At 40.9% G+C, this 21,998-nt stretch overlaps 3 protein-coding genes and 1 long non-coding RNA gene across 5 annotated transcripts; 3 read left to right on the plus strand and 1 right to left on the minus strand.

The window, feature by feature from the left end:
- Positions 1-1,317: 1,317 nt before the first annotated feature.
- LOC125559914 lies at positions 1,318-6,950 on the plus strand. 2 transcript variants are annotated; one of them, XR_007306589.1, is made up of 3 exons: positions 1,318-2,891; positions 6,038-6,085; positions 6,642-6,950. It is a non-coding gene; the product is annotated as an uncharacterized LOC125559914 (long non-coding RNA). The 2 variants fall into 2 exon arrangements; XR_007306588.1 differs by lacking the exon at positions 6,642-6,950 and having other exon boundaries at positions 6,038-6,372.
- Positions 6,951-7,567: 617 nt separating this feature from the next.
- On the plus strand, positions 7,568-13,669 carry LOC125559913 (short-chain collagen C4-like). Its single transcript, XM_048722177.1, has 6 exons — positions 7,568-7,992; positions 8,632-8,678; positions 8,899-8,925; positions 9,261-9,296; positions 9,440-9,583; positions 13,066-13,669. The coding sequence occupies exons 2-6, from the start codon at positions 8,633-8,635 to the stop codon at positions 13,545-13,547; spliced, it is 735 nt and encodes a 244-aa protein (XP_048578134.1). The 5' UTR covers positions 7,568-7,992; position 8,632; the 3' UTR covers positions 13,548-13,669.
- A 1,620-nt stretch (positions 13,670-15,289) lies between these two features.
- LOC125559899 lies at positions 15,290-15,688 on the plus strand. Its single transcript, XM_048722090.1, has one exon. The coding sequence runs from the start codon at positions 15,290-15,292 to the stop codon at positions 15,686-15,688; it is 399 nt and encodes a 132-aa protein (XP_048578047.1).
- Positions 15,689-18,256: 2,568 nt separating this feature from the next.
- On the minus strand, positions 18,257-19,508 carry LOC5503122. Its single transcript, XM_048722174.1, has one exon. The coding sequence runs from the start codon at positions 19,127-19,129 to the stop codon at positions 18,494-18,496; it is 636 nt and encodes a 211-aa protein (XP_048578131.1). The 5' UTR covers positions 19,130-19,508; the 3' UTR covers positions 18,257-18,493.
- Between the last annotated feature and the right edge of the window lie 2,490 nt (positions 19,509-21,998).

A 21,998-nucleotide genomic window follows, 5' to 3' on the forward strand; every position in this document is an offset into this window, starting at 1 on the left:
ATTGACAAGCAATGACCACGTGTGCGGAGTGCAGTGATTGGACGGTACTTGACAATGCAAACAGTTACATCAGATATCATTAACTGTCGTCAAAATTAGCGATAACAAAGGAAAGCTTTGAAAAGAATTTAAGGATACAAAACGAATGTCCTTTGCCATGAAACTAAGAGAGTCGGTAGGAAAGGTAAAAAGGTTACTTTGGAGAAACAAATATGTAACTTGTAATCGAAAGTTACTGAACGGAAGGGGAAAGAACTGGTCGCTCAAGTAGCGTAGGTGTGATGTTAACTGACTTAAATTAGCATAGATAATCAGATTGCCAACACTGCAGAGCTAATCACCTCCTACTTGAGTGTGGGCGATCCTACGTGCTGTGCTAATGATACCGGCAATCAACGTCCGACATCTAAAGGAAACTATATAAACAGAAGACTTGTAAGTTTACCAACTTAATGGGAAGTTGAAGACAGATAAGTCCCAAAACATGGTACTGTACAGGACCCGAAATGATCACAGGACCCGAAACGATCCCAGGACCCGAAATGATCCCCAAAACTACCCCAACTGATCCCGGGACCCGAAACGATACCGAGGAGTCCCCGAAATCAACCCCACGGAATTGCGGTAATGGACAAAGGGAAAGCAGAAGAAAGCACTTCCAATTCTTAAAGCATAATTAAGGGTTGACAGCGAATCTATTTCTAAATAACATGACTTAAAAAACTTAAATTCCAATACAATACTTCTATTTATTACATTGCCCGGGCGGTAAACCCGTAAACAGAGTCCAAAACAAATACACAACTTTTAATTGCTACTGAAAGGAGTACAACATAAACATAGCACAGCCAAAGCACAGCCTTGCTTAGAAAAACCAAACTTTTGACCTTCGAAACATTTGCAGTTCCAACACATGACTCTGACACTATAAATCTCGATTCCGGTAAACATCAACCCTAAAAAATCTATATTCATATTATTTATTCTCGCCTGGTTCTTCAAATTACCATCACGGGAATTTTATTTGACCCCAATTGCTGACTCAACCAAGCTGTCGAAAGCTGTATTTTTCGCGCAGTCGTATATAAAAATCTTAATACTATGGTTTTAGTTTCAAATTTCTGGATAGTGACAAAAATGACGCAAAAATGTTTCATATGTTTTTAAAACTGAAAGCCAATCCTTCCACATTCCTTTTGTTTGTCCATTACTGCAATTCCTTGGGGTTCATTTCGGGGACTCTTGGGGATCGTTTCGGGTCCCGGGATCAGTTGGGATACTTTTGGGGATCATTTCGGGTCCTATGATCGTTTCGGGTCCTGTACAGTACGACCCGATAAATGTCATTATGTCACTAATTCTTATAATTAAACGAACAACTTCCTGTTCAGCTAAATCAACAAAACTAACAATGCCGCAAGAATACTTTCAACCTTGAACAACCTTTTCAGCTAGAGCAAATATCTTAACTTTGTCTATTTGCTCACTACAATTAGCAAAATACGGATTCATTCTAACATAACCTATCATAACATGGTCTCCCCCTTTGAAGACAAGCGTCCCCGCTTGAAAATTTGATATATCATGTAAATGATTCATGCTAAACTAGAGAAGATGTCCGATAAAAGATAATTTGAAAATCAATGCTTATATAATTTTTTTGTTTGTTTTGTTTTTGAAATCCCTGAGTAAATATATGCTTATTTGAATATGATTATAATTAAGCGTGAGTGCTTTTGACTGCTACGGCAAGCTAAACAACTCCAAATTCACCAAAGAGAACTAGAAAATGACTTTCTGTTGAAAAAAAAAACGAAGAATGAATTTTACAGTGTGATTGAAAACACTTTTTATAACATGAAATATTTACCAAGCTGAAAGGTAAACGAATATTGTCGCTTACGAATCACGTATCCGAGCAACAGAAAGTAATAAGTAAATAGAAAGTAGTCCTTTTTGGCTTAGTTGAATGGAGGCCGTAAATAACAGAGCGAGAGAGTGTCCTTTTTCCTAGTCGGAATTCATGCGATGTCGCAGCATGAACTCAGTTCATCCGGGTGGAGGTGTTTAAGTGGCTGGTTAAGCGTAAGTTGCTCTGAGAGGTTCCGTTGGATATACCAGCTCTGTGTCGTCAACGACGGACGGTCGCTCGAGGTCATGCTCCTCCTCGTCGTCCTCCTGTGACTCGCAGCGTGGTTTCTTGGGTGGCGGTACCAACTCAAAATGGGGTTCGTGTGGAGGTGATGAGCGTTGGGGGGGCGTGCGGCGCTGATGCTTGAGGCGCTCGAACATCATGATGATAACAAGCGTATGCCATAAGAAGGACGAAGTTCAACAGTGAGACAACTACTGAAGCGTATAGTAGAATTTCGTTGATTGTGTTGACCTCAACCTCGCTGATGGAATCAATGTCGCCGTCGATTTTCTCAATCTGTGCCGTGAATTGTCGATCGAGCACGCGGTACGTCTCGTCTAGCCCACGAAGAATGGTTCATGACGGTGACCGGCGGAATGATAAGCGTACGGAAGTGAAGGTCTAATTGTTTATCGTCCATAACCGACTTCCAAGAGGTATATTGGAGATGTGTTTCTCCAATGATCGGTAACTCGATTTCCATACGCTGTGGGCATTCGCCGATGCCGGACGTAGCGCTCTCGAAGGATACGTTGCAGGGTAAATGGAATACCGCCAGAGGTGTCACACGCATGGGACCATTGTTTGTGGTCAACGTCCCAGATGTTACAGACAAGAAGTAACGTCCGCCGATGTGGTGAATTGCCTTCAGGCCGTCACAGTTCTTTGATGTTATGTGGTGTCGTGGATAAGCCATGTGAGAGTATGGAGATCAAAGGAACCCCAACCAGTTTGGATTTTGAACGACATTAAGAAGGTTAGTGGGGCACAGAACAAACTCATTTTTTGTCATACACTTTGATAGAATGGCATCAGTGACCAGCATTTGATTGTTTTTACATGTGATTAGTAGTAGATTACGCTGAAGAACTGGGCCGGTGAAACAAGTGTTGGATACGTTAAATTTTAAGGGGGTAAGGTTCTCTATAGTACACATGTGTTGTACCGAAGTAACAATTGGTAGTGTGAAAAACATAGTGGCTTCAAGCTTACTTTGGGATACAGAGAGCTTTTTGCCTTCGTCCGAAAGCGTAAAATCCACCATAGGTTCCATAAGAAGTGGAACGCCTTCATCTAACAATTGTTTTGTAACTATAAGGGAGGAATCCGTTTCCAATCTGTCCGCCACTTGACGATTGATATAGGGCGGAAGTGAGTCGTATCCCACAAGTGTTTTACTGGCTAGCCTAGAGAATTGTGCGACTGTATCACGAATTTCCGACAAGCGCAGGATTGTGGCGAATGTAGTGTTAATTTCTATTGCGTACTTTGATAAAAACTCCATTTGCATGTTTTTGTTGCAATTGTCCTTTTTAGCAAACTCCCGAAAGGTTAGCCGTCATCGGACAAATGTATCCTTGACAATTTTCATGTCCTCGGACACGCGGTTTAACTTCGTAGCCATACTGTCCACCGTTTTTTATCAAGTAAACGACCTTGCCGTTACCGATGGTCTAAACGTTTTTCTTGGGTTTTAATAATGTTTTTACAAATAATTCCTGGGTCAAACGGAAACTGCCCGCTTTGGTTGATTACAAGGAAGGGAACGTCTGTCCCTAGAGTTGTGCGCTCGTGGATGGTGGCTGGTTGTGAGCCTGGATTGATTAGTTTGACAGAAGCCAATACTTGCGCTCTTGTAATGTTATAATTAATGTGTAGGTTTTGTGATGGTATAGTGAGCGGAGGCTGATCTTGAGTGAGCTTGCGATTATCAATATGAACGGGTGCACTAAACTTTAAAAATGACGGAATGATGAGGACCCGGTGTGTGAATCTAATGAAGGGAATTCATTAAATGGATCTAATGAATCTAATGAAGGGAATTCATTAAATGGGCATTGAAAAGGTGGTCTTAGGTTCTATGAGCGTGACGCTAAGTCTATCTGCGCGTTGTGCTGCATTAAGAAATCCTTTCCCAAAATAGCATCGTAAGTGAGGTTCTTGATTACCAATAAATCTAAGGTAAATACCCTGTTGCCGAGTGATAAATCTGCTGTAAATATGTCTAGTATTGTTAAGCTGTGACCGTCTACAGTCTGTAGCGCTGCTAAACTGAAGTCGCGCAGTTGTGAATTGTTTGTTGTGTTTAGCCGTCGCCAGGTAGACGAACTGATGCAGCTTATCGCGGCGCCAGTATCTACCAAAAGGTCGATGTCGTGACAAGAGATTTGACCTTGAAGCATTAAATTGACCGTTGTAAGAAATGAAACATTGACCGTAACATCCGTGCCATTATTTTGGTTGTCGAAATGGGAATTTGAAGTATTAATAATCGTATTGATTTCTGGTAAATTGTCATCAGTCTCATCTGGACTGGGACTCATTGGCTGCTGTAGAATGCTGTTATCCATTCCAAAATCCATATCTAGGATTGATTGATGATTGTCGTTAAACGTTTCGTCGCATATACTGTGGCCTTCAGCCAATACTTGGGGAGTTGGTCCCTCTTCAAAATTAAACATCACCTCTGTGGGTGGAAAACATTTACGAGGCGGTCCTTCGTCGACCTGTATAACCTCATCAGAAAAAAATGTGCGACGTACTGGTCTGAACCGATCATTATTATCCAAATTTGGATTGCTTTGTGCATTCTCTTGTGAAGAAAAATCGTTATTATTAATTTCAAAACTCTCCACGGTCTGGTCTCTTGTGTCGGGCGAATCACTGTTCGGGAAGACTGATTCGTCCAGCTGAAAATGTTCATTAGTTGGTGTGTAAAAATGTAAGTCGTCCATGTTGGCGTCAAAGGTGGCGTCATTGGCTGGTAGTGTGTGTTGTTGAAAGTTCTCTTCGTTAATTGTAAGCGCGCTTTGATTTTCGTTTGTGTAGTTATGATTGTCATTAAAATCCAGGGCCCCTAGTAGTTCCCGATAACCAGGAGCCGCTATCAGTTTCCCTGGTTGAGACGTCTGGGAGGCCCATTATTTTGCCATTGTGGCCTCTGGAAGGAGGGGCGATAATTGAGGTTCTGGTTGCGCGGGTTGGGAATACGGGAATCCCGGGCGCGACATGAATAAGCCGTATGGCCTCTAGTGTTACACTGGCTACATATGGGGATCCCTGTATAAGTACGAAGATTACGATCGTAATTTTGTTTTTGGGGATTCGATCTGCGGAGCTCTTTGCGTAATTCCTGCTGAATGATTAGTCTGATGTCATCCCTGGTAAGGTTATCGGCTCCAGGCCGATGGGGCGAGCGGCTGGGGTCGGGGGTGGGTTCGTAAGCAGCAATCTTAGATGGGTTAGATGAGGGGATTGTCTTAGCTAAAGCCCCGGTTACACCGTTGATAACCCGTTTAGTAAGCTCATCCGAAACAGTAGCCAAATCGGTTGGAGGGCCGGACACAGCATCGCGCAAGCGAGCCTGTGTTTCAGCCGTCTCAAAATCCGCCGGGGATTGGAGTACCACGTACTCTTTGAGTGGTCCCCGCAGGCCGCGCACAAATTGGTGCAACTACTCGCTTTTTGGCAATTTGAGCCGCTTACATAAACAGCGGATGTCAGCGGTATACTGTGCAAGGGGCTCAAACTTTCCTTGGACTCTTTGGTCCAATTGCTGGCGCAAGAGCCACTGGCTTGCCCCAGAATCAAAGTGATTTTTTAATTGTGTGAGAGCTGCGTCCCAGGTGTTCAACGCTGCCCTAGGGTGGCTGTTGAACCAAACGCTGGCGTTTCCCGTATGGTAAAGGGGAAGGGCCCGTAACTTTATTTCATCGTCCCAGCGATAGAATTCAGTCATCCGTTGAAAACGGGTGATGAAATCATTTACATCTTCTATGCCATCCCCGCTAAAGGTAGGGGGCTTCATTCCTGCGCGGAGTCCCAAAAGGTCGCCGCTTTCCTCCACTGTTGTTTCTAAAGCCGCTAAACTATTTTGTTGTTGTAAATGCTTGTATTCTACAGAATTTCTCAGATGGTCAAAAGAGGAAATCAAGCTTCGTAACACTTCGGGTGAGACATCAAGGCCTGTTGGTGTGGGGTCCTAGGTGTTTCTATAGTCTCAATACGCCTGGGTGTAGATTGGGGCGATTCAGGATTCCTTGCCGCCATAGTCTGTGATCGAGTCTGAATGCTAGAGGGTGGGACCGACGAGCGCGAAGGTTTTTTTAACTTTGGCCGACACGGTGAATATGGAATAAGTAGCGTATCGCTACGTATAGGATAAGCAAAACGAAAAACAAATCGTAATGGACAGTAAGGTCACCAAGTTAATCGCGAGTGACTACAAACATTTGAAACAGATGAGAAAAAGCTACGTAAGTTACGATTGTGGGAAGAACATGACACAATTACGCACATACGAGAAAATAACATACAATAGGTATGAATAGCTAGAATTCAGTTACAACTACATAGTAATAGCAAACAACACAACTGCTAGTCACTGAGATCATTCCCAAAGACGTGTGCTGCCTATAAATGATGCCAATTCAGGATGGGGGAAAGAATGGAGTTAGGCTCTCCACTGGTCCCGTCACCCACTGACTTAGTTGTTTTTCTTTTGCAGAATCGAGGGTTCTCCACCAATGTAATGATTAGACGGGAGGAATTCTGTTGACTGGGATCGTACCTTTTTTCTGAAGTCAGTAGGATGAAGAGTAATGAGGATTTACAATGTGGTCCTATTTTTAGCAAAACGAGTAGTACGTTTGATTGGCAAGCACTGACCACGTGTGCAGAGTGCAGTGATTGGACGGTACTTGACAATGCAAACAGTCGCATCAGATATCATTAACTGTCGGCAAAATTAGCGATAACAAAGGAAAGCTTTGAAAAGAATTTAAGGATACAAAACGAATGTCCTTTGCCATGAAACTAAGGAGGTCGGTAGGAAAGGTAAAAAGGTAACTTTGGAGAAACAAATATGTAACTTGTAATCGAAGGTTACTGAACGGAAGGGGAAAGAACTGGTCGCTCGAGTAGCGTAGGTGTGATGTTTGCTGACTTAGATTAACATAGATAATCAGATTGCCAACACTGCAGAGCTAAGCACCTCCTACTTGAGTGTGGGCGATCCTACGTGCTGTGCTAATGATACCGGCAATCAACGTCCGACATCTAAAGGAAACTATATAAACAGAAGACTTGTAAGTTTACCAACTTAATGGGAATTGAAGATAGATAAGTCCCAAAACATGGTACGACCCGATAAATGTCATTATGTCACTAATTCTTATAATTAAACGAACAACTTCCTATTCAGCTAAATCAACAAAAACTAACAATGCCTCAAGAATACTTTCAACCTTGAACAACCCTTTCAGCTAGAGCAAATATCTTAACTTTGTCTATTTGCTCACTACAGTTAGCAAAATACGGATTCATTCTAACATAACCTATCATAACACTAGAAATTCTAAAGGTCGGGGAATAAATCACTAAGGAAGGAAAACTACAAGATTACAAGATTACTTGAAAAATCTTGCTGAAGAGTCTATTTTTTTGACAATTAAAAAAAACTGACCTGCAGGCATGGTCAGTAACTATACAAATTTCACTATAAATTAGTTCCTTTTGTTGCGTCCAACATGAAAATTCTTGTGTCTGAGTCGCTGTTTCTCAAGGTCATTTTTAGCTCATGGTTGGTATGAAAGTAACGGAAAGGGCACGGAAAGAGCTCAGAGTTCTCTGACAGCTTTTACCGGCACAAAGTCTAAATCTCTATCGCCGATCGATATGAAGACGCATCTTCTTTCACATCTCGTTGTACTGTGGTGCGTTGTTTTCTGTGCTCTGGCTTCAGGAAAGGAAATTCAAGACCATGAGCTAGGGAAACTGGATGAGCCGGACCATCAGGTGGAAAAGCGTGCAAGCTTGATCGATTAGCACGGAAAACGTCTGAAAAGTCTGGAGAAAAAGTAAGTAAATTTGAAACTCGAGTGAAAGGTATCCCGTCGTGATAGTTTCATTGCGGAAAACAAAATTTTCTTCATTAGAGTGTTCAATTTGAAATACCCTGAAATACCCAGATGTCCCTGTCTTGGTTAACAACACAATAAATAGTCAATCTGAAGACTCAAGCGCACGAGTCGTCTTTTTTGTCGATATATATAAACTGCATACTGAAAGTAGAGGGGAGAGCGTCTCGGCTTGACATTCTACGGCATTTAGAGACAAATTTTACGCACCAGATTCGTAGGTTTTATTAGCCATGGGCTTTGAGGATCTTTTAATCGTATTATCCTAGATGATATATTACTAAATCAGTTGAAATACTTACAAGAAAGAAAAATGATGCCATCAAAAAGTTTCTCAAGTTTGACTCAGTCATTCATCTGATCAAGTTTTATTTGGGTGAAAATAAAATAGAATCTTGGTTCGTAGATTAACATCAGAGAAATCAACCCGAGAATGCCCCAGGCTAAAAAATAGTCACCTGTATTACATTCATATATAACTGGAACTTTATTATTTCATTTAGAAATTATTTGTTTTTCTTTTGTGCCACACACAGTATATTCTTAATTTTTTTCATCTATCTTTAATTTTGTTTTCAGAATGAATGCTCTTTTTTTAGGAGGGGCAACTGTACCTTGGCTTAGAGGTATGTTAAGCCCGTGTCAGTCACAAGATATGTTATTCTCTGCATTCTGTTATTGTTTTCATTCAATCCTAACCCGTACAAAAAGTTATTAAAACTTTGTGCTACATTTTCAATTGGTTCATTCTTGCAAGATCATTCCCTGTTCTGTGTTTGACTGTTTTATTTATTTTATTAAGGTTGATTTTTTTTTTCTCATTGAACTTCTAAATTTATCTTACAGGCAGGGATGGACGCGATGGAAAGCCAGGTAGGTAAAACAAAACGAGTTGAGCCAAGTTGGTATTATAAGGGGAAGGGAGGGATAGATGAAGGATTATTCATAGGACCGTGTAAAAAGAGTAGGACAATAAGTGAAATATAAGAGATGCAATTATGGACGGGTTATTAAAGACAAATATAAAGGGCAATCATAGACAGTATAAAGGAGAAAGGTATCATTTTCATAGGGTCACCGATTCAAAAATGTCCAACAATATTAGGGGATTACTTGAGTAATGAAGAAATTTCACTATTCTAACATAAAGGCAGTTCTGTTATTTTATTAATTAAACTCGACATCTTTAAATTACCCATGATTTGCAGGGAGAGATGGAAAGGACGGCAAACCAGGAGTAAATGGTGGGTGCTAACAACTCTTAGAAATTAGTCTCTTAAAGAGCAATGGTCATAATATTACTTCTTTTCATTCTCGTTGGGATTTTTGTTTCTTGTTCGGAACATACATATGCGAGCTCTGAACTTTTGCGTTATTGTTTATTAAGGTCTTCGAGGTCCTAAAGGAGCGCCCGGTGGTCGGGGGAGGACTGGTTCGAGGGGTCCCCCCGGTCCCAGGGGGTACTCTGGTGTACAGTACGTGCGATGGGGGAAGACTTCGTGCCCAAGCTCCGCGCGGCTCGTCTACAAAGGTGAGATTTGGTCCGGTTTGCACGAAAGCTAAAGAAATAGAACTTACTAGTGGGTACACGTGAAAAATTCACGTTTATAATTCATAAAAAAAAGTTTATGATTGGAAATAAAGAAACCAATATAACAGGATTGCTACCGATATATTTATTACAAATCAAATGCAGCGAACGTCTACATACAACCTGATCGATCACAGAAATTTTATATGCTACGCTAAAAACTAAAAATTATTTCCTTCTTTTATCCTTATTGGGGGCCCTGTGTTCATAGTGTTTGGCAGGAAATTGCACGTTGGCGGGAAATCGCACGTTGACATTCAAGTCAAATGCACAACACGTTTGTATGGGCATTGAAAAGCACGAATGCTTGCTTTATCGGCCCGATCTCGATTTTTGGTAGTATTTTTGGTGGTGAGTTCCCGTACTATTATTTGTGAAAGGGGCGGATCTAGCTTTTTGCCTTTTGGGGGGGGGGGGGATGGGGGGGGGGGGGTGACCCAAAAATATTTGTCATTATTTTACCTTCGTAACGATTTTGGAATGAAAAGATAGGATATCAGAACTGAATCTAACAACATATGGAAGTTGAAGGGGTTTAGAATCAGTTTTAATTCTATAGTTTAATCTAATATTTAAGTATTTAATCGATATTGTTGTGACAGTTTTAAAACCTCGTGCGCTTTATGGCTTTCGCAAACTAAAGTCTTCAAAAAGTGATATCCTGTCAACATCGTGCTTCATTATTTTTTTTTTTTCGACTGAACATTTATTGTGATTTGTTTGAAAACCACGAAGTTCTGGACGTCAATGGTGTTTTTGGCTGTGAGTTAGAAATACCTATTGGGTATCTGTGGAGAGCTCGAAAATGGCGCGTGTGCGAGTGCTTTCTCTAGCTAAGAAAAATCGTTGAATTGAAGCTTTTCTTTGCCTGATCATTTGAAAGTGGAAACCCAGTGGAAACCTTTCCCGGTACCCCCTATTGGCTAGGGTTTGTCGTTCGTGTGGTTCTGGAGTTTTCTAGTTTCTCCTCTTCTCAGTGAAAGATGGCAGACACTTTTTCCTCAGCGTATTAGGGCCTATTAGATATGAGATATTTGCGTCGAATTTGGATAAAACAAAGCAGAATAAAAACTGTTGAAACAACCATTGAAAATCAAAACTGTCACAAAATTTGCCGGAATTTTGATTAGACATTCTCAGTGTTTTATCACGTGACTTTGTCCACATGTGCTTTCGTGTAGAATATCAGGTATGTCAGTGTCGAGGTGTGCCATGCATAACTGTTAAACACGAACGCGCACTATAAAAGGGACTTGCCTTAGGCAAGCTGTCATTTGTCATGTGACCTCACTCAGTGCAGAGCTCCGTAGAGAGGCCAGAAAGCTATAATAGAGCTTAAGATTGGTCGAAAACACATCATTGAAGTAAACACAGTCTATTTATTAGCCTTTTCTGATAACAAAACGAATAACAAGGGAGGATTAGATAGGTTTAGAAGTGATGAATTTTGAAAATTTGTTGTTTGTTCGCGCACGCACCTGAATAACGCCAGTTCAAATGGATTTTTCAATCCAAACGAACGCGCGCTGTTCAATTTCTCAATGACAATTTTTACTTTTGTTTTTGTAGAGAATTGACTCCAAATAATTTCCAGAAAATGCCTGATAGTTCTTTTACAATCTTTTGTACTTTACAGTTGTCGCAGTTTGTCGTACGGCTTTACTTTTTGCTGTTTTCTTCTGGCAGTTTTTCAGAGGTCCGCACTCAATGAAGTCTAGCTGTGAATGATGACGACCTGCGCGAAAGCTTGCGAAAAAGTGGGCGGAGCAATCCCTTTTATAGCGCGCGTTCGCGTTTAAAATTCTTAAAACCTTTCACTTATATCAATCTAGCCAAAACAAAGCATAGATACACTTTCAAATTCTGAAAAGGGAATTGAATTTGATTGAGATTTGAATTTTCTACAGATCTTTGATGATTTTCCTGGCCGCGCGAAAGGAGATTGAATCGAGTGAATGATAATTAAGTTTTGGCGGGAAAATCTGAAACAACGTATTTTTCTTAAATCGGTGGCAATACCACAAAATATTGGCGAATTGTTTTTTATTGCAATGCTACCCACAATGAAGCGAAGAATGATTTAAAGTCGAGAATTGTATGCGAAAAAAGAAAATATCGTTTTGTTTTAGGTTTCAAAAACAGCGCGCGCTCGTGAGATTGTCGCCATCCTTGCGAATGCAGCGCGCGCGCACAATGCAAAAAAAAAAAACAATTCAAAATCTAATCTGCTAAATTTTGCAGATTTATTTTCTTTAGTTAAATAATCATTTGACTACCAGGTTAAGATATAAAGATGACGGTAAAAGTTGTAACCACACAACGTTCTTCAGCAATAACTAAGAAGACATGAAGACGGGAACCGGTTTAGCGCGCGCATATGTTTTCTCATGTAATTTGATTGACATCTCGATCTACGTCACAAATGACTGGATCCGGGCCTTTCAGTTCACGGCCTTTTTTCCGAAGGTTGACCAAAATACCTCAATATTACAGATTTGAGTTATTCGCGCGAACGCCTGGTACATACGAACCACATACCATTTGGAAGATGGAAATATAAAGAATTGACAAAGTCTATCAACTCTGAAAGGTTATATGGACTTTAAGGTAATTATTACCTTGAATTGCACTGCGCACCCCTTCTGCGCATAGTGGCGCGCGCTGTTTGTTCGAATTTTCCGGTATAAAGTGCGCGGGCGCGCCACAGTTGTATAAGAAAACAAAGCAAAAGGCGCTCGTTTTTTACCGAAAAACGTCGGTTACCTCCATTTTTTATTCGCTCAAATAGTTAAATATATACGGAAAAATGATATACTGAAAGAAGAAAAAAAAGTTGGGTTGTAGAAGTTTTGTTATTTCTCTTAAAAGCCGTAAAAATACTTCAAAATGGCGTATAAATAGTGGCGAAAACAATGTCTTTTAGTGCGAACTTCTAAAATGGGATTTGTTTTGAACATTAGCTACTACGGGTTATTGTTTAGGAGATCGGATTTTGGCAGCTCGACAAACAGAACTTAATTTTCTAAAGACTATAGGCACTCTTTTTAAAAACTAAGAGTTGGGATTTTTCCTTGCGCGATCAGTAAAAACGCGTCAACTCTACGCCCCTCTGTTGTGAAAACGAGGTCGGTACCCCCATTTTTTTATTACATTTTTTCAAAGCCCTTCACTTCAATATTGTTTATGCCAAGTTTTAAAAAATTCTCGGTTGTAGAACTATTTCAAGGGAATTACCTTAAGGTGGATTGTTTGCAAGGATTGGTAAATTGAGATATGCAGCCAGTATTACTTCTCAAAACGTACTAAATGTGATTCAAATGATAAAGCATCTTGCAAGGGGCCTTTTTAGCGTGGGAAAAGCGAGGTATTTTGTCTTTATTCTGCGATGTCATATATTGTAAACTCAGCTTTTTTTCTTAAAGGCCGTGTCGGCGGGGAGTGGCACCATCACCCTGGAGGTGCGGCAGAGTACGTGTGTCTCCCCGAGACCCCCCAGTACATAAACTACACCCCGGGACATCAGTACAGCGGCTACATGTACGGCGCCGAGTATGAAGTCAGTGACCGCAGCCCCTTCACACGTGGAAAATCCCTGCATGACCACGATGTCCCGTGCGCCGTGTGTTACGTCCCGTCCCGCAGCACCCAGCTCATGATACCCGCAGTCGCCCGCTGTCCCGCGGGATGGTCCCGCGAGTACTACGGCTACCTGATGACGGAGTATTACGGTCACAAGCACTCAAGTCAGTTCGTGTGCGTGGATCATGATGCCGAGTATGTCCCGGGTAGTGTCGCTAATCTTAACGGAGCCCTGCTGTACCCCGTGGAAGGGAGGTGTGGGTCACTACCGTGTGCCCCGTATGTAGATGGGCGTGAGCTGACATGCGTAGTCTGCACCAAGTGATTCTTGTAACTCACAACAGCTGCATGACTGATAAAAAAATAAAATAACTGTAAGGTGTGTCTTTTCGTTCACATCTGTTGTATGACTGATTGAAGGATAATTAAAGATAAAGGTGACGGGTATAGACGGTGTTTCTCGTTTTGAATGCGACTTATTGGGTGAGCAGATGTGCAAATGGATATTAGAAATCTGAGTAATATAGGGATCGCTAGACGTTCTATGTACCCCACAGGGTTGCTTCCCACGTTTGGTTGTAGGGGAGGGGTCTTTTGCTTCTCACGTTTGCAAAGCATAGCGTTTGACTACACCCTTTTAAATACGAATATGATATGAAACAGCATGATGTTAACATCATCACAAGATGTCAAAAAAAGACCGTGACATACCTATTCCGATAGCTCTAAAGGACCTAAAGGTCATACTTGAATTTTAATGTTGTATCTGAGTCTTTCATTATGACGTTGCCTGTCTATAATAGTGGGAGCAAATGACATTAAACAGATATAATTCGAGGGGGGGAAAGGACAAATATTAATGTTTTGGCAGTTTTGATGTGACTACTAAATGGGTTTATATTTTATTTTATCGCACTCATTTTAAAGTAATCCAATATCCGCTCTCCTTTATTCAATTTCAATCAATCTTAAGAAAATTAAAAGGCTCTCCTTTTGTCTGTACAATCTGTCCGAAACACAGCTCGATGAAGTCAACGGTAGAGCCAGATGGTCACATGATTACCGCAGACTAATCTCGACACGGCCAGCGCAGCATGTTACGGGAGTTCGAAGCACATAAAACTCTACGGAACAGATGCTCATTTGCATGAGCCACTGTCCGGCGTCCTCGATTCCATGCGACGCTATTTTAAGTCATCGTTTTCACAGGAATGAGATAACTTATCAAGTTTTCTACCTAGCTCAATGATAATTAACCCAAGCCTGTTCTTGAGCACAACCTTGAAACATTTCAAAGTTTAGCGTGAGCTCCTTTTCTAGCCGAATTCTTACACATTTTTTTTCAGGAAACGCACAAAAAATATTGATATGGTGGAAGAGAGCTTCTGAGGAGAAATGCGACCGAACAGTGCATTACGGGTTTTGAATAACTAAGGCTGTTTTACTCGAAGTTTCTAACCTGATCGCCAAACTTTGTAAATCATTCACATTAACATGATCATTTCTTACAAATTTTGAAGATCGGACGTATTTGGTTCTTTTCTTCACTAAAAGTGAATTGTGATTTGTTTTGAACATTAGCTACTACGGGTTATTGTTTAGGAGATCGGATTTTGGCAGCTCGACAAACAGAACTTAATTTTCTAAAGACTATAGGCACTCTTTTTAAAAACTAAGAGTTGGGATTTTTCCTTACGCGATCGGTAAAAACGCGTCAACTCTACGCCCCTCTGTTGTGAAAACGAGGTCGGTACCCCCATTTTTTTTTATTACATTTTTTCAAAGCCCTTCACTTCAATATTGTTTATGCCAAGTTTAAAAAAATTCTGGGTTGTAGAATTATTTCAAGGGAATTACTTTAAGGTGGATTGTTTGCAAGGATTGGTAAATTGAGATATGCAGCCAGTATTACTCCTCAAAACGTACTAAATGTGATTCAAATGATAAAGCATCTTGCAAGGGGCCTGTTTAGCATGGGAAAAGCGAGGTATTTTGTCTTTATTCTGCGATGTCATATATTGTAAACTCAGCTTTTTTTTCTTCAAGGCCGTGTCGGCGGGGAGTGGTATGGTCACCCTGGAGGTGCGGCAGAGTACGAGTCTCCCCGAGACCCCCCAGTACATAAACTACACCCCGGGACATCAGGGCAGCGGCTACATGTACGGCGCCGAGTATCAGGTTTATGACCGCAGCCCCTTCACACGTGGGAAAGCCCTAAATGACCACGATGTCCCGTGCGCCGTGTGTTACGTCCCGTCCCGCAGCACCCAGCTCATGATACCCGCAGTCGCCCGCTGTCCCGCGGGGTGGTCCCGCGAGTACTACGGCTACCTGATGACGGAGTATCGCAATCACAAGCACTCGAGTCAGTTCGTGTGCGTGGATCACGATGCCGAGTATGTCCCTAGCGTTAACCGTGAAGGAGCCCTGCTCTACCCCGTGGAAGGGAGGTGTGGGTCACTATAGTGTGCCCCGTATGTAGATGGGTATGAGCTGACATGCGCAGTCTGCACCAAGTGATTCTTGTAACTCTGCATGACTGATAAAAAAATAAAATAACTGTAAGGTGCGTCTTTTCGTTCACATCTGTTGTATGACTGATTGAAGGATAATTAAAGATAAAGGTGACGGGTATAGACGGTGTTTTTCGTTTTGAATGCGACTTATTGGGTGAGCAGATGTGCAAATGGATATTAGATATCTGAGTAATATAGGGACCGCTAGACGTTCTATGTACCCCACAGGGTTGCTCCCCACGTTTGGTTGTAGGGGAGGGGTCTTTTGCTTCTCACGTTTGCAAAGCATAGCGTTTGATTACACCCTTTTAAATACGAATATGATATGAAACAGCATGATGTTAACATCATCACAAGATATCAAATAAAGACCGATAGCTGTAAAGGACCTAAAGGTCATACTTGAATTTTAATGTTGTATCTGAGTCTTTCATTATGACGTTGCCTGTCTTTAATAGTGGGAGTAAATGACATTAAACAGATATAATTTGAGAGGCGGGGAAGACAAATATTAATGTTTTGGCAGTTTTGATGTGACTACTAAATGGGTTTATGTTTTATTTTATCGCACTCATTTTTAAGTAATCCAATATCCGCTCTCCTTTATTCAATTTCAATCAATCTTAAGAAAATTAAAAGGCTCTCCTTTTGTCTGTACAATCTGTCCGAAACACAGCTCGATGAAGTCAACGGGAGAGCCAGATGGTCACATGATTACCGCAGACTAATCTCGACACGGCCAGCAGCATGTTACAGGAGTTCGAAGCACATAACACTCTACGGAACAGATGCTCATTTGCATGAGCCACTGTCCAGCGTCCTCGATTCCATGCGACGCCATTTTAAGTCATCGTTTTCACAGGGATGAGATAACTTATCAAGTTTTCTACCTAGCTCAATGATAATTAACCCAAGCCTGTTCTTGAGCTTTTGGTTTTGGCTTTGTAGACGGAACGGTGCGACCAATATCGCGTCCAGGCCAAAACTAAAGAATTGTATATAATGGTCATAAAAGAGTGCACTCTTTAAAGTTTCATTCAGTGGCGCTGCCTAACGGCCTTATCGGACACATGTATGGCCCAGTTGGTAATTAAACTCAGCTGTTTTATCTTGAGACTACTTGTTGTGTTTTTATTTATAGACCTCACCCACCAGAAACAAAAGAGCAAGACATCTAAAAACATTATTATCCCCAAGGATTTTTTCTTGGCTAATCTGATGAGTACATTTGATACACCTCAAACAGAATAGGTGAAGTGCTCACGAAACGAATTGAAGTGTTCCTTTGAACAGGGAGAGCAACCTGGGGAGAGGGGTATAGACTTTTCTAACCATCTAAACTTACAATAATTAAAAATTGACTCCTGTCATGTGCATTTTTCATATCTACTTTTAAAACTTTTCTTTCAGAGGGCAAAAGACATGATGCATTTATGCTGATGGAATCCAATATTTTGCATGAATTAGAAAACAATGCATTCTCCCCTACTGGTCAGGCGATGTGTATGTATGGGGACCCTGCGCACCTATTGAGGGTACACCTTCAAGCCCCTTTCCATAATGGAGTTTTGACCCCCATGATGGAAGAGTACAACTCAAGAATGAGCTCAGTACGGTCGTCAGTAGAATGGTTGTTTGGAGAAATCATCAACGACTTCAAATTCTTGGACTTCAAAAAGAACCTGAAACTTAACCTTAGTTGTGTTGGAAAAATGTACCTTGTTTGTGCATTTCTTGAGAATGTAATAACCTGCTTGTATGGAAACACTACTTCAGAGTTCTTTGGTCTTGACCCTCCCTCAATATACTACTACTTAAATTAAAACACCTCAGTGGGAGATTACAGCTAAGTTTTTTGGCAGCAAACAAAAATAGCTATTACATCAAGGTGCACTTTGCTGGATAAACAATAACTGTCCAATTATTGATAGCCAGATCCTTTTGTTCTTCAGCAGCAAAATAAATTAATATTGATCCTTTAACTGTAATCACCAACAGCCTAGAACCCATCTGACTACACCCATATGCTATGATTAGAATATTGGCCATCTTTGGACAGTAGTTTGGGCTAGCTAAATGTAGTCTTGTTTGAAAATAGATAGGTGCAGGCCAGGGGTGCACCAGGGGTGTTTGAAAAGCCTTTGAAGCTAAATTGTTTTAAAGCTGGCTATGCTATTCTATGCAACTTGAATTTACAAAACAATGTATGAGGTAATGCCCTCTCGTGCAGCGCAGATCCTTTCAAACCAAAAATATCTCTCAAAATGTAATAGCCTTTTCCATTTAAAGAAATATTAAATAACAAAGAATCATGGAGTTTTGAGGGATAATTATAAAAAGTTTGTATCAAAAAATGCTTTTGTTTATTTTCACCATAATATATACATTCATACTGATTCAATCCGATAAACTGATAATCCTATAAATAATTTGATCATCCTAATAATTTGTTTTCCTGATTGAATCAGTATTTCAGTGAATAGCCTAGGTGTTACGAATCAAACAATAGTCATACAAATATAAAACAACAGCATTTATATCTTATTGTCAATCTGAAATTGGCTCTTTGACATAGTAACAAACTGGCATGGACCTGGACTCAGTCATGCATTGAGTCCATGCATTTCAAATAACCCAACATGGATTCCTTTTTTAGTACACAGTAACAATATAAACGATAAAAGTAAGAGAAATGTAAACAGCCATGCAGTATTTAATGGACTGTAAAACGATAGTAAAAGGTCTGAAGTTGTGCTTACTTTTCACTCATTTTTTGCAACATTAGCACAAGTGCTTGGGTTAATTGCATTTGGCCTTCTGATTGCTTTCTGAGTAGCTCCATTTGAAGACTTTGCTGCCTGGCTTGCTCCGTTCGGGACTCTTGTTCAGCTTTGGCCTTTTCACGTAGAAACTCAACAACCTCTCCTCCACTCCGCCTACTCTTTTTACCCCCCAAAGTAGAAGCTTCGTCACTTTCGCCGTCTGCTTTAGCTTTCCTTTTTCCACCGCCCATTCTCTGCATCGCCTTTTTGCGTACATCCTCGGCGGCTGCCTTGTCCTCTGTCTTCTTCTTGTTGTTGGCTGTCTGGCTTTCTTCTTTCTCGCATAGTTCTTCGATAAGACGGTCCTTTTCTGAAAGCTCACAATCAATACCACTCGCCATTTCTTCTGCCCTTATACGCTTCTTGAATTTGGTTTGAAGAAGGGTCCATCGATCACGGACGGCTCTCTTGTCTTTCAGCAGAAACTTTGGATTTTCTATCGAGTTTAGCGTTTCTTGGATGTTTACCCAAACCTTTCCACGGTCAGGACTCCCTTTTTTGTAGCTGAAAAGCTCACTAACAGCCATTTCTCGGAGAAGCAAATTGTCGTGGTCGTCGGTCCACTCCATGGCTCTGATATATGAATGAAAATCCCCATTATCTTTAAAACAAAGCCCTAAAAACTAACCGAAAAAACACACTCACTGCTGTTTCTTTGGTGACGCTTCCATGTGCGGCCTAGAGCCGAAAAAATGTGAGAATCCGATCAAAAAGTGCCGTTAGAGATTCTAAAATTGAAGCTTACATAGTAAACAGTGACACAGGAGTGTTTTGTTAAGAAATTACAAGTTTGAAAGGCAAAATAAAGCAAAACTATACTCACGTTTTTGACACAACGTCAAAATAGCTAAACTCACGTCGGCGCGAAGCAACGACGGCAATTCATTTCACCCGGCAACGTGGACCGGAAGTTGAACTCACTTCCGGCTGCCGTCGCCTTCGCCAAAACGCCCGGTGCTTAAGTTCCCTCAACACACACACACAACGGCCGAAAGTCCACTTTCGGTTCTCAATAGACTTGCTAGCCAATTCCAACAATAAACGTCCCGTGAAGATAGTGCAAAGGCACTTAATAAATCACTTTTGTTCTTTCGGGGGTGGTCAGATTTTTATCAGAAAACTCACTCTCTCCACCCCCTAGAAAAATCGGATGTCGCACCCCCCAAGAAAAATTCTGGGTACGGGCCAGTAGGGTAGACAAGTGCCTTTGCTAGTCAAGCGGCATTCGTTTCTAGCGCTTGGAGACAACAAGGCAGATTTGGCGCGATTCTTGTCGGAGGAGCTGATTGCGAACCCACCCCCAAATATCACACTTGTTGCTGTCGGTGGTTGTTTTTTTAAGCCGCCATTTTGTCTTGGCAGTGATGTTAGTATATGTGATATTATGTTGATGATAATGATGATAATGATACGTTATGGTTTGTAATGTGATAATAATGATGATGATAATGATTGATTATGGTGATTATGATGAAAAAAGATATTATGATTTATAATAATGATAATTATAGTGATAATTTTATTATGTTATGATGGTGATGTAAATGGTGATGATAACAATGATTATATATTTTCTCCTAGGTGGCGAAAACTCCCCTCCCCGAGTTCCGCCATCAGGGAAGAAGAGAAAGCTTCTAAAGAAAGACATATCCGGTCCCATGGACACATTCTCCTAGACGCCCGTCAGAGGCTCAGTCAGCGAGGCGAGCAAAGATGACCCTGCTAGACGATTAATCACTCGACAATTGCGCTCAAGAAAATAATAAGAGAAATCAGCATATAAGTGAGGTGTCCTTTTATAATTTACAAAAAAAGTCTGGATTTTTTTAATCGGAACTTTTCCAAACAATCGTAATAGCTAATAATATAGTTGCAACTATAACGCTATTTGAAACCCACTACCATCAATTCACAGAAAATGTCTGGATCTTTTTGATTGGGGCTTTTCCAAACAATTTGATAGCTGTTAATATAGTTACAACTATAACGGGTATTTGAAACCCACTATCGTCAATTATTATTTACTGCCATAGAACTTGGACATATTCAAATTTGGTCTGATTGTTTAAGATAGTGTTCTGGGGAATACATCTTCACCAGCGGAAAATAATAGAAATCGCTATTTTTAAAAAGAGGAAGGGGGGAGTTAGTTAGCAAACTAGATTATATGTTGTTGTTGTTTGCATATTTGTAAGACATTTGAAATATGTTTTCGTGAACCCAAAAGAATGAGTTGTGTCATTGGGGAACAAAAACAAGTTGTTAATACGTTCCTTGTCACCGTGCTGAACTTTATAGAAAAGAAACATCGTTTAGATAAATCAGGAATGTATTGTAAATACAAAGTTGAAAATTGGAAAATAAATGTAGAGAAATATACTGTTGTAGCCGTTTTGATAATCAGTATAATGAAATGAGTTATTCATTTTGATGCGCTCATCTTAAAATAATCAAATCTCAGCATCCTAGCCCCGGCGTTTTTACCGGGTTTCCTGTGCTCGGTGACGAACCGTAAGGTAGCTTGGGGGCTGGGACGAGCTCACCCACAGAACGGGGAGATGGTTTCCTGTGACGTCACAACTCTTACCATACACAGGAAACCCAATAAGAACGCCTGGGACTAGGCTTATCAAATCTCCTTTATTTCGTTTCAACAAGTGCTCTTCTTTCGTCCCTCCGATCGGTATAAAACACTGCTCGATTAATTTAAAGCCGCATTGTCACCAGTTTGCTTCCGGAGGTCCGTCGGAAACCTCAAAAGAATCTATTAGAATCCGCGCTGTAAAACGGGCCATCCGCTGTAAATTATCAGTCCTCGAAGAAATTTCCAAGACACTGCTTTTAAAATTTTGAAATATTTTCCGCAGTTTCCGTTTAAAATAATCGGAGATTGTTACGTAATCGACCGGAAGTAAACTGATGACAATTGAGCCAGTTGGACATATAATTAGCATATTTTACATTTTGAAAATAGGGAGTCATATATCCCCTTTGAATTACGTACTGACTAGAGAGAAGAAAAAGGGTTATTAATTTCGCTATTGTGACGGTTGCACTAAAAGTACCCTGGAAACCAGGGACACCTTATATTTTTCGAGCAAAGATGGGCTGACTTTGTTTTCGACTTTCTAAACGAACAGGGTTAAGCGGACTGCCAACATCTCGACCGAACCCCAGGGCACATGAGGTGCGCGCGCAACCGGCCCCTTGGCCGCCAAAAATGGGTCATTTCTTATCGAGGGTTCTTCAAATACTATCTTTTTCCTTATGATGCTAAGAGCGCGCTTGAGTGGCGATGGGGCTCATAGTGTTGTGTAATGATTCGACGGGAGGACTTCTTTTGACTGGGATCGTACCTTTATTCTTATAAGTCAGTAGGATGAAGAGTGATGAGGATTTACAATTTAGTCCTATTTGTAGCAAAACAGGTAGTACGTT

This window comes from Nematostella vectensis, chromosome 14 (assembly GCF_932526225.1).
Source record: "Nematostella vectensis chromosome 14, jaNemVect1.1, whole genome shotgun sequence".
NCBI lineage: Eukaryota > Metazoa > Cnidaria > Anthozoa > Actiniaria > Edwardsiidae > Nematostella > Nematostella vectensis.